The sequence below is a fragment of the Eutrema salsugineum genome, unplaced genomic scaffold, assembly GCF_000478725.1.
Source record: "Eutrema salsugineum unplaced genomic scaffold, Eutsalg1_0 scaffold_5, whole genome shotgun sequence".
Classification (NCBI taxonomy): Eukaryota; Viridiplantae; Streptophyta; class Magnoliopsida; order Brassicales; family Brassicaceae; genus Eutrema; species Eutrema salsugineum.
The window spans coordinates 4,183,024-4,196,281 of NW_006256612.1; the positions used below are offsets into that span (position 1 = coordinate 4,183,024).

A 13,258-nucleotide genomic window follows, 5' to 3' on the forward strand; every position below is an offset into this window, starting at 1 on the left:
TTAATAGATTTCAACTAGATGCATTAAAGAGAAGTCTGTTTAGGTTTGATACAACATTATGGTAAAACTACCATATCATTAATGCGACAGCACAACATAGGACATGAAAGACAAACATCGGACTAAAACAAAGAAACTAAAACATGAAACCGATAACAAAGAAACTAAAGATGAAACCGATACCAAATAAACTAAAAAACTAAACTGATAACAAGGAAACATTAAACTAAAACATGAAACATGAAACTAAATATTCAACAGCTCAATTGTCAGCTTTTGCTTCAGGGCTTCTTCAAACTCAGTGAGGGGCTCTTTCTTGGCGATTAAACTGTCAAGTAATGACATCTTTGACAGTCTCTCTTTTCTGTCCATCTCCTTCTCTTTTCTGTCAAACTCCATCTCTTTTATGCTCCACAATCTTGGAAATGACCCACAGCATTGGCATCAAGCACAAACTTCTTCCCTTTGGCTTTTGCTGCCTTTACACCAGGAGGCCTCAAAACGGGTTCAGCTTCATCTGGCTCTGCGAATGAGTTTGGCGAAGGAGCTCCATCTTCACATCGACGTTTTTTAGAGCCTCCACCAGTTTTAGAAGTTCTTTGCTCACACCATTTTTTATCATTACGAAGCTCCTTCCAGGCGTGTTCTAAAATGAACTTTTTCTTATTGTCATTGAAGTATATCTCGTGTGCCATCTTGAGAACATCATTCTCGTTTTGGCCACTAGTTCTCTCCCTTGTTGCTGCATCATAGCAACCAGAGAATTTGCAAACAGCTTCATTTATCTTCTGCCACCGCTGCTTACATTGAATGGCTTCTCGGGTTTGACTTCCTGCTGGCTTTGACTTTGCAAAGTACTCTGCTATTCGACTCCAAAAAGTACCACTCTTCTGCTCGTTGGAGACCACCGGATCTTTAGAGGTGTTGAGCCAGGAGCTTATGAGAAGAATGTCATCACTCGGCGTCCACTGCTTCCTCGCTGTTCTTTCCTTCTCCTTGTCTTCTCCGCAGCTTGCATCTCCATGGATCGTTTGTGAGCAGAAGAATGGAGGCTGTGATGATCCAAGTGCCACACAGGGGTAAGTAGCTGCACTCTCTTGTTGACTGTTCAACAGTTCAACAAAATGAGAGGAATGGCTGAAGGGATATGAAGACATATCCTGAATGAAGGTGAACGGGTTGAAGAGAAGAGGGTTTAGAAGAAAGAGATCAAGGAAAGAGGGTTGAGAAGAGATGGAAGAGAACAAGAATGAGAACAAGAAGAGAAGAAAGATAAAAAGGCAACTTGAGAAGAGAGTTCAATGAATCGTTTAAGTACAATGAGAAGAAGTAGATGCAAAAAAAGGGAACAAGAGAAGAGAAGAAAGAGCACAAATGCATTCAACACACACACAACCATATCGACATGACACAAAGCATTCATCACCATACCAGCATTCAACACAAAGCGAACCAAAGCCCCTAAACCATTTATTACTATCACTCTATTACACGCCTAATCACTAATACCTATACAAAGCTACACTAACCCTTTTACAAAGCTAAACTAACCAGAGCAGTGAACTAACCTTACATATTGGTTGAATGATCCCTCTCTCCTCTTTGTTTGATGAAGAACAAGGACAAACCTGCAACCAAAGCTTGGAACAAACAACAAAAGATTAGCACCAAAGCCAACTTAAAAACAAACACCAAAACATGATTTATAAGAAGTTTACACAACCAACAAAACCATCGATCAAAAAATAACAAAGTCTATGAAGTTTCATTCTCTAAGTCAAACCAAATCATATCAAATCATATCAAACCATATCGAAAAACCTTACCCCAAATCAAAACATCTTAACCAAATCATATGCATCTAAGAATCGAATACAAACGTCTTAAGCCAAATCCCAGAAACAAAATTTCCAATTCAATCGAATATGAAACAAGATTTAGCCTAAACACAAATCGATTAACAAAAGCTATATCGATTACCAAAGGGGTTTATAGCAAATAACACTTGTAAGAGATAAAGGAGAGGATTGATAACGAAATTACATACCATGCAAGGATTTGAAAGCTCTGAATCTTCACACCTATTTCACCACTCGGTTCGAAGTAGATGAAGAAGCACCGCCGCTGTTCAGGAGGAGATTGGGACGAAGATACGTCGGAGAATTTGAGGAGAAGAAGTAGAACCGCCGCCGCCACCACGAAGTCGGAGAAGACGCGAGGAGGAATCAGAGGCGACGGAGATGTCGAGAATGTTTCGCGAGAGAGAAGAATGGTCGCGGAACAAAAAAAAAATTTGCCTCAGAATTTTCTCTCCAATCCAACAGCCTATCGCGGTCTGCCACGTACACCAAGAGAATCGATCCTTTAAGTCGCAAAAGAAGGATCGATCCGCTTAATTAAACCCATTTTTGATTTAAAAAAAAGCCCAATAATTAAAGAGAAACCCAAGAGGATCAACCGATAAACATGGTCTTAGTTCTTCTTTCTTTCCCTCCGAGTTCCATCTCGTCCCAGTTGTATTTCCAGCATCTTGGTTCTATTAGCTAGCGCTTGTAATTTTCTTTTTCACTCTCTTTTTGTTTCTTGTAATAAGTGGCTTCCACAACTTTGTAAAATTTGAAAATGGTATGAATCTTACCATGTTCGATTAAAAAAAAAGAAAACTTAGAAGTATTTACTTTATCGTTGCTCAATTCAAATCAGCTTTGGAAACAATTTTATATATTTTAACTAAGAACTTACCTCACTATGACCCCTTAGAACTATATAACTCGTGTAAATTATGCAATACAATATTTACATAGCAACATTACAGGTTTCTTTTTATAAAAAGAAAAAGTAGAATTTACAGATTTCTTTTTTAGTATATGTGTTTTCAATTTAGAAATCTGGCAAGAGAAAAAGACAAAGATGGAATTAAAATTGACATACACATTGGTTAGATCGGTCGCGTAAATAACGCGGGACAACATATTGATAAAGGCTGCTCTGATTGTCTGACACTCTCATGTATCATGTCATATAATTCAGGTTTATAATTTATATATATATATATATATATATATACCTTATACATTTATATGACATATGTGTATGAGTATGTCAAACGTGCTGCTGCTTTCTTTTTTTTACTTTGAATATCAGCAGAGACTATAATTATATATACGAGAATAATAATGATGTATTAATCGATTTTTTGTTCATTTCAATATTCTCGCATAAAAAATTATGTATTTTGATTTTTTTACAAGACCGGTGTAGTATTTTAGTTGATAATTTTAAAAAAAGTACTAACTAGTGAATTTGCCCACATCTTGCGTGGACTGATATAATTTTTTTTATTTGATTATTTGAAAATTGAATAGCAGTTTAAGTTTATTTGTTTTATATTTTCTGTTGTTGAGTATATTTGTTTGTTATATTTCTTTACATTTTAATGTTTGAAGACATTACCGTAAAAACAATGTAAAATAAAGTAGATAAAAATATATGAATATTCAAATAGTTTATTTTAAATAGTTTTGAGATCTTTTGATCACTGTTCTATGTATTTTAGACGTAGTTTTTAAGTATCGTAAGAACTTATTCAAAAACGAAGTAAGGAGTCAAAAAATTTAGAAGGGTGTGAGAGAAGTAGAGAGAAGTCATACATATTTATACTAAAATATTTAAAGTCGAAAACCCTAATCTAGACATCATAAATACCGTTATTTCATTAAACATTTTTTTTATTGATTTTACATTTTCGTTAGATTTGACTAAATATCGGTTTTATTAGAGAAAAATGGTTGATATTTATACTAAATCATAAGAAATCGAAAATCCTATAAACATAAGAAATCGAAAATCCTATAAATATAAAAAATCGTAAACACTAACCTATATATCATAATTAGCGACATTCTATTGGCTAGAGATGATTTCCTTCTTTTAGTGATATTCCATTAGTTAGAGATATAAATTCTCTATTTTTTTTTAACTTTTTTGTTAGATTATTTTTTAAATTTCATTTTTCTAAAATTTTAGAAACGGTTTGATTTGACAGCGAAATAAAGCATTAAACCATAATAATTTGTACTGGTTTGTTTTAAGTTTTTTTTACACATCATCGGATAAGAACCAATAAAAATGACACGTAATTACAAAATGAGGTTGACCGGTCTTTTTGCAGCTGAAACTCATTTTGAAACTGACACGTAAGTGAAGAACTCTGAAACTCGCTGTAAATACGATACCTAAACAAATCACTACACAAATAAGTATATAGAAAATAGGTAGTATTAGATATGATATATTCACTACAAGAAATAAGGCAGATAACATCACTTATAAAGTATTAACAAAATAATTGATGCTAATTAGAATCACTTCTAAAAAACTGACATAGAGTAGCAGTGTAGTACAATGCTATAGATTAACAATTTCTGTTTCTGAAACGTGCTATTAACCGTTGTAATCTAGTTGCAACAAAGGTGTAACAGTTTCACGAAGTATATGAATGTACGTACATTAGAAAAACGACGATTTTAAGACAACATTGTATGTATATTAACCTTTTTTGCCTTTTCGGAATATATTATCATTATAGTGGGATTCCAAATTAAATTCTCCGTTAAGAAAGCCGTGAAACTGGGGCTTTTCTCCCTGCCTTTCAAGATCGTCCACATGCATGGTCTGATTGAAAAATTATTCCTACTCTATATATGTATACATATAGATCCAAAGAATTATTACCTCCAATCATATCCTTATAGCAACATACTAAACAAAATTCCTAACATAATGGGGATGTAACAATGAAAACATCTGTTAATCTGAAATAATATTAGTCATGTTGGTATAATAAATATTAAGTAATAATTTTCTTGTATATGAAAATATTCAATTGCAGATCTAATATTTATTTATTTATAGTTCAAACACCAGAAATTTTACCAAACTATGTGAAACTTTTTTTATTGAATACTATAATACTTTTTAACAAAACAATAAATACTATTATACTATTTAATATTTTTTCTTTAATGATTTCTTATTAGTATATATAAAATAGAGACTTAGGAAAGAATATTAAATATATTAGTTTGAGGTAAGAATCCATTTTTAATACAATGATAACCGAAATTAGCAGTACAATGTTAAAAACTGTTGACAAACAAAGAAGTAGCAGTATATAAATACGATATATCATCAAATCTAGTAAACTTTATATTTCATAAATAATCATGTCGCTAAATATTTCAAATTATCACACTAAAATTCTAACACAATCAGATACCGACTATATATGTATGCAAATATGCATGTGTGTAAATATGCTCATTTTGATAAATAGTTTTTATTTTATTTTGTTTGAAAAGGATAACAGCAGCTACAAATTATCATTTTTAAATATTTTTCTATGATTGTTTTTCAAAAAAGAAAAGTTTTAAACACATAATTGGTTGTTGAAGTATGTAATCAAAATCCAGTCCACATGAAAAAAAAAACTTGTAAGAAGCCACGTACGATATATGACATTAAATAACTTAGGAGTAGTTGTTTAAAAATTTATATTTAAATTTGATTTTAGAAACAATATCAAATTCGATAAATAGAAATATGCCTTAGCTCCATAGCTTTGTATTGTTATTGGATGCGTCTGGTGATTGAACTGTAGATGAACGAACTGATTCACTTTGTGTCCCATCCACCTAATATTCCTTCGCCCCACTTTTCCTGCTCCCATACCAGCAGCAATATTTCATTACATATTAGTTATTTACTAGTACAATTGCATTTAACTCGGTCCATTATATGTTTCATATCAATTAAAGAAATTTTGATTCAAATTTTTAACTCTAACATTGTAAGAAAAACAAATTATGCATGTAAGTTTAAGGAAAAAATCGTTCGAAACTAAGTATACGGTCACAAATCTTGTGTTTATAAAACTTAGATAATTAATAATTGATGTTTACGTTATATAAGACAAATAATGATTTGGTCAAGTTGTAAATCAGTATTATACTACCTTTTTCTATGTCAATTAATTTTCTCTACCTAACAAAAAGTTTAATATTGTTAACTGGTAGTTCTTTGTCGATATAAATCAAAACAAAACAGCGCATGGCAAAAATCTAGTTTCGATCTAAAAGTGATAAAAAGAGTGGGCACGTAAAAAATGCTTTGTTTCAACTCCAATAGACACAAACAATACTTTCGAAATCTATATATTTTGTCTTTTTCACATTAATCTAATACTCTCACAAAAAAAAAAACAAAAAAATAGCGGCTTCTCGTATTTTTAACTACAGACGGATCGGCCGGAAAAAAAAAGTATCACAAAAGACGATAACACATTTTACGGTCGCTCAAGTAACCAGCTCATTAACCCAACTTTATTATAAATTAAAGTTTTTATTCTGTAGTTAACACTATCTATAACGACCTTGAGTCCTGGTCGTCGTTATTATTATTTTCTCCCGACCAACCGAAGAAATCGCTGATCCCGTCCGACGCCGTCGTTTTATTGTTCCGGTCGCCGGAGCAGCCTTGAGAAAGCAACATGCTAAGAGAATCTCCTTCTAGCTCTTCAAGATCTGCGAAGAAATCATCTGGCTGGTTGTGCTGATGATGAAGCTCCGGTCTATAAGGAGCAATCTGATTATCTTCATCGTCTTCTACATTTTCCAACTCCATATCGTCTTCTTGATGTTCATCCTTGACGGCGGAGGCTGAAAGAGGAGGAGGAGTGGTCGATGAGGAAGGCAAGTGAGGGTTGTTTTGGGAGCAACTAGATGAAGCGGTTGCGTTTGCGTTTACGTTTGCGTTTGCGACTGAGGATTTGGAGGAATTAGGGTTAGGGGAAGAGGAGGAGGAGGAGGAGCGTGTGGAACCGGCGAGAGCGTTGCGTTGGATAGGCCAAGGATGGTTATGTTCGGAAGTATATGTAATGACCAACATGTTTGGATCGGTTCGGCTTCTCTCGACTTGCTTTCTTGCTGAACAACCTTTTGAGCTGCTGCATCTATAGTAACCCCTGAGAGGATATTAACAATCATAATTAAGTAATCATCAAGATTAGCCAAATCCATTATAATTACATAATTATATAATGGTTTTGATCGGTAAAAAAAACCATTGTGAATACTACTCATCAAGAATCCAAATTTATCCTTCTATCCATTAAAGAATGATACAAACTATGAACGATGAAATTACAAAACGTACTTAGACAATGTAATGACATTTTCTTTTGCTTTTGTCAGTAATTTTTTTTTTTTAAAAACAAACTAACATAATTTCGTATATGTAAAACAAATGTTAAATCGATGCACGGGTGTGATGGGTATATTGACCAAATGTCACATTTTCTCAAGAGGAATGTTGCTACAATATAGAATACCACACAGGATGTATTCACAAGTATCCATGTCATTACCCATTAAACAAAGAATCGAGGACTAAAACTTTCTTTCACCTCCACATTTTTTCTTGCCTCAAGTTGTTTCAAATATTCTTATATTGTAACAACATTCCTCTTGAGAAAATGTGACATTTGGTCCATATACCCATCACACCCGTGCATCAATTTAACATTTGTATGGATGAGTTAGTGTAAATGTGTAATACCTTGGAAAAGGAGAGCCTTTGATGGGTTTTTGACCGTACTTACGCCAAGCCCATAGATCAGACGGAACCACTTCTCCGCTTGACCGGCTGTTCATTGCAGCCGGCGCCGGTATACACACCACCTTCTTTGCCTGGCTCTTCCTGCATACATTACAAGTTTAAATATACTTACACACGAGTGGGGGTTTTCTATCTATATACACGTGTGTATATATGAAAGCTAAGTTTGGTAGTGGGACATTATTTATCATCAGTTGGGTTTGAGACATGATGCAACGCAGTTTGGGACATTAATATGTTCTTTAATTGTGACAGTTCATAGATTCTCATGCATGTGTCTTCAACCTCAACCCTCCTCCCTCTCATGAATCTGATCAAATATATATAGTTATATTTTGTGTGTATATATATACACACAAATGAATGATATTATGGTATTGATCATCATGGTAAAAAAAAGAAAAAAAAATTATAATGAAAAAGTGTATATACATACACATATACAAAGAAACAATAATTCATTCTATTATTGGCATATGAATGCATCCGATTTTTCCGAATGTTAACAGCGATGGATAGTTTCCTATAAACCTAGCTACCAAGTGGCCTAGAACCCTAATTTACTTTACTCTATATGCTATCATGAAAATGATGTAAATTAATCAAAAATTAATTTTGTTATACATATAATATAACTTACTACCATCTTGCGAAATATTCAATATATCTTATAAAGCTAACATTTAATGAATCATTTGATCTAGAAGATCAAGAAACATAAACTAAAGATTAAAATTTATACCTTCTCTTAAGGCCTAGATTCCGAGGGGAAGATATCTGAATCTGAGACGAGAACGTGTTACCATCTACCAATAGACAGTTCCTAGGACTGTTTGTGTCGACGTTGATGATCCCCCTCGGCGAGGCGGCAGCTGCGGCGGCGACAACGTGAGCCGACATGGCCGGCGAATTACACGGAGAGGAATCGTGGATGATATTACTATGCGAGATCCGGATTCTTGGGAAGATACTGCATTGACTCTTTATATGATCCTCTTCCAATACCTTAGGAACCAAGAAACTGTTGTTGCTGTTGTTGTTATCTCCGGCAGGGGAGAAATAGCCGGAGTTTGTGACGGCGTTGAGTTCTTGGAGGAGAGGATCGGTCATGCTCACAAAGGGATCTCCGAAGGGGTTTATATGAAGATCTGACGGAGATGGTGGTGGAAGAGGCCATATGCTCGGAGGAGGAGGAAGTTCCGGCGACAACACGTGGCCTCCGATTCCTCGTACGACGTCGGTTAAGTCTCCTTGAAAGTTGTCCATCTCAAGAAGCTCAAAGACGCTGCACATAATCTATGTATGATGATGAGTGTATAATTGGTGTATAATATATACAAACTATACGAAAGAATCTGATCGCAAAATCAAGAAAATAAAATCATGACGAATCGAAGAGGAGATTATGATTCTAGCGTCGTGCTTGTGAGTATTCTCTTGCGAAAATTTGTGATTTTCTTGAGAAATGATTGAGAAGAGGAAGAAGAAGAAGAAGAAGAAGGAAGGTTGATGATGAAGAGAGAGACGCTGACTTTTCGTGATGAGAAGAACATCTTCTTCCCCTTCTACATGTTGATGAGAGAGAGATTTCATAGGGACCGGAATATAATATTAACGGATATTAATATTTAATTATGGACGCAAAATATAAGTTAAAGTAAGTGAGATAGTCTAATTATTAATCATATAGATAAATGGATCGATGGCCAAGTCTTGTACTTTTTAGTTTAGATTATCTTTCTGAGTTTACTTGAGTTTGTGAAGTTCTAATATAATATTGGTTATCGATTGTTCGGTGCAAATAATTCGTTGGAATAGAAGTAAGATATTGGATATAAGTTAATACGTTTCTCCGCTCGCAAGAAGAATAAAAGAGTTTGATATTATTAAATTCTTAATTTGTGAGAGAACAAAAGCACATCATTGTTTGAATACCCTGTAAATTTTATTAATCTTTAAATTACTAATGGAATACGAACAAAGACACCTCTCTTTCTTTTATACTTTAGATTATAATGGTTTCTTGTTTTGACGTGAGTTTATGACAAGATCACTCCAAAAAGAACTTGATTATCATTTTGATATTCAAAGAACATTGCATTAACATCATACACGTAGATATATTTTATGTATTGTTAAAAGATGTTAACTATATTTATAAAAAAGGATATTACAAAAGTATTTATTTGGTTAGACTCAAGATGAAATGATATACTTGCAAAAAGAGATGTGATGAGTGATAACGGCAAAGTTTTGAGATGCGGCCGCAATTCTAGGAATACGTTTCTATGTTAGCCAAACAGAATCCACCACGAGAGAGGTTATGACTATACATTTTTTTTTGTTAAAATATGTAATATCCAAACAGTGTTTGGTTTATATATATGCAGGACAGGTACATCACTAATGCTACGCAAAATATCGGTATACTTTGATGCAATATATAAACCGTTCATAAGGGTAGAATAATTATTCAGAATTTGACTCGAGATTTGTCTATATTGTTAAAAAAGAATTTGAATTTCCTAAATATTCTAATTTGGATTCAGATAGTAAAATTTCGGATCAATATCGAACTAAATTAATATATTTGAATTCAAATTTATTAAATATTTTTTTTATTATGCTTTACAATACTCTTAAATTTTCTTAATTTTTGAATATTCGGAACCAAAAATGACAAATTCTGATCTGAATACTTGCAATGAAGATCCATTGATCTGATTATCTTAATTTTTTTGTATATCTGAGATATATTTCACCCCTATTCATCATATTCAATCAAAGATTTTTAAAACTCAAAGGAACATTTTATTCTTTTTCTAAACTGAAATTTAATACAAAAAGGTTATATAGCTTTATATTTTATTTTAGTACTGTAATTCATAAACTACAAAAAAATAATGTCAAAATGGCCACAACGTAACTTTAGTAGTGGGCAAGAGGGAAAATCTTTAGACTATTTGTATAACAAAAATGGACCCTAGCTAGCAAGCCGATCTGGACAGAACAAAAATATAATATCACAAAAGAAGTTGGATATTCCTTCACAAAAGATAATGAATATCACAAAAGAAGTTGAATTTCACAAATGAGACCTCGGTCGGATTTTTTAGGAAGTAAATATTCTTTTTCAAGAAATTGGTTATGGAGGCAGCCATAAATCTTGCTCGTTTTTTTATGTTTCTATTAGGTCAGAAAACTCCACTTTATTGTCACGATAATTGGACTTCTCTTGACCTGTTGATTGAAATTGCAGGTGAAGGTGGACATAGTCTCACTGGAATTCATTATGCCGCATCGATTTCGATTCAATTTCATCTGCTTTCAGTTTTCTTTTTTAATCAAATTAAACACCTTAGATGATGATTATACGACAACCCAAGATAAACAATATGTGGGATAATATTAAAAAGTATTTATAGACAACTTCACACAAGAACAAGTAAATGGCTAAAAAGTACATTACTATATTAAACTTAGAAGAATCATATCTTTACAAACATATCTGTGAAATAACATCACAAAGTATCGTTATCGTCATTAGGATGTGAATATTAATTTGGTCGACTTCATGATGAACACTTATACCCACGTTCGTGCATTACAACTCCATCAATAGTTTTAAAATAGATTAATCCACACAAAAATCATTTGTATATGTAGAGCATAGATGAATAGATTAATCCATCAATTGTACTCGGCTGCTTTATGTTTTTTTCTTTCTTATTTTTGGAGGAATGCGAGTTAATTGGTTGGTCTTATCCATTCTTGACATATGTAAATGAGATTAAAAAAAAACTGCGTAATAAATGTTTTATATTTCAGAAAGTTTAAACTTTAAACATGGGAGACTTGTACCCCTTAATTAGGGTTACTACTCAATTACTCTTAACGGTGAGTTACATGGTCTACATCCGGCTGAGATGAGTTTGAGATTTTTAGGTCCAGTGACCATTCATTCGTGAGTGCTCGTTGCCTCGTTGTGTTGGATATGTAAGCACACTACTTGACATTCATGGTCTAAGACTCTTAAGTATAATATAACTTTTTTCATCGAGTTATTTGAATCTTTGTAAAGTCGAGCTCGAACATTTCTAGAGATAGCTCAATATAATAGACCAAAAAATAAAATAAGGATGATCGATCAAAACTAATCTACACATAGCATTATTTCACGATTCGACAGAACTAACTTGCACATCGCGTTAAGTGATTCATTTTGTAAAGGGAAGTTTTAACTTCTAACTTATGTTTCCGGATTTTCAGTAGAATACAACTGAAATAAAAATTCTTCCACTTCACTTTCCTCTAAAGCAATCAACCAATCAGATCCTAAGATAACTTTTAAGTAAATTATGCATGAAGTAAGAACCAGTGGAACTAGTTCCCAAGGAGATATATACATTCGAAAAGGTGCACATTATGTTATGCCTATACACAAACTTTCAACCATGATTATGTTGGTAATAGTCACTTACCTAGAGAATATTGTAGATCCGTTATATTTGTACACTGATTAAGACTAGGCTTTTAGTTTCTGGTGATAACGATATTGTTAAGTAATGAGTCATTGGGCTTTGTAGCATGTTGATGTAGCCTTCTTTATACACGTGTGCATAAATATTCGACTTTACGTGCAATCTGTCCATGGACTTTAAGTACTCCTCAAGTTCATTACTAAAAAACCCTAGTCACACTCTTACTTAGCTTCATGTGAATCGTACTTCAAAATCACCATCTCAGCAAGAAGACACCGCAAGCATTTTCGAGACTTAATGCAACGATGGCTTGCCTAACTTTTAGTTGCTCTCTCTATGGCTTAAATCTTTCGTAGGAAATCAATATGTTGCCTTGTTTTTTATTTTCTTATGCCAAGGTAACATGTATAGGGGATTTAATTTTGTATACCCAACTCTCATTTTATATGATATTTACAAGTTAGAAAAAAAAATTCTGTCGGTTTACTATAAAGCTACTAACAACTTTGAAAAAAACAGATTTCTTAAAATGTATGTTAGTTTACTTGATTATAAATGTTTTCAAAGATTACTTGATTTGATTATACGCTTCTTCACATATATGTATATACAGGCCTGTGTATATATATTAAAAAGATCTTTTCACGAGGCTTTAAAATATATGTTTAAAAAGTGTAAGAAAACAATTGAAATAACAAAGTTGATATGGCGAAGTAGAGACTATACAGTTTGTGTATATCTTATGCAAACTGTATAGTCTTATAATAGCACAAGTTATATCAGTGATAACTCGAATTACCCATCAAGCCTTAATATTACGTACGTACACTTGGGAAATAACAAATACAAAAAAAAAAAAAAAAGAAATAACAAATACAAAAGTCAAAAGGAAGAAAAAATATAGAACAAATGCAAAAAGGCAAAAGAGTATTTTGGATCCATAATGATTGTTTTTTTTTTAAAATACAGATCTCTGGGAAAGACTAAACTGTAAAGAGAAAAAAACACAGTAATTGCAGAGTGGAAATTAAGAACATGAGTTCTTTGATCAGTCCTTTTGTTTTGTCAGATAGCTTGATTCTTCCTTCATTGTGTCAGTAGGT

The 13,258-nt window shown here is 33.0% G+C and overlaps 2 protein-coding genes across 2 annotated transcripts; both read right to left on the bottom strand.

Annotated features, from left to right (window-relative positions):
- Nucleotides 1-404: 404 nt before the first annotated feature.
- LOC112083969 (glutathione S-transferase T3-like) lies at nucleotides 405-1,157 on the bottom strand. The gene has a single exon (XM_024152196.1). It carries the CDS (start codon nucleotides 1,155-1,157, stop codon nucleotides 405-407), a length of 753 nt encoding a protein of 250 aa, XP_024007964.1.
- Nucleotides 1,158-6,336: 5,179 nt separating this feature from the next.
- LOC18992029 (probable WRKY transcription factor 14) lies at nucleotides 6,337-9,190 on the bottom strand. Its single transcript, XM_006415376.2, has 3 exons — nucleotides 8,417-9,190; nucleotides 7,615-7,755; nucleotides 6,337-7,021 (listed from the first exon to the last, which is right to left on the bottom strand). Exons 1-3 carry the CDS (start codon nucleotides 8,965-8,967, stop codon nucleotides 6,421-6,423), a joined length of 1,293 nt encoding a protein of 430 aa, XP_006415439.1. The 5' UTR covers nucleotides 8,968-9,190; the 3' UTR covers nucleotides 6,337-6,420.
- Between the last annotated feature and the right edge of the window lie 4,068 nt (nucleotides 9,191-13,258).

What these genes read in the sequence shown, in the direction of transcription:
- LOC112083969 (XM_024152196.1), bottom strand. Translation starts at nt 1,157, where the DNA reads ATGTCTTCATATCCCTTCAGCCATTCCTCTCATTTTGTTGAACTGTTG.
- LOC18992029 (XM_006415376.2), bottom strand. Translation starts at nt 8,967, where the DNA reads ATGTGCAGCGTCTTTGAGCTTCTTGAGATGGACAACTTTCAAGGAGAC. An exon ending in AATCTAGGCCTTAAGAGAAG is followed by an intron (nt 7,756 to 8,416) that starts GTATAAATTTTA and finishes TAATGTATGCAG; the next exon opens with GAAGAGCCAGGCAAAGAAGG. An exon ending in AAAGGCTCTCCTTTTCCAAG is followed by an intron (nt 7,022 to 7,614) that starts GTATTACACATT and finishes ATATCCTCTCAG; the next exon opens with GGGTTACTATAGATGCAGCA.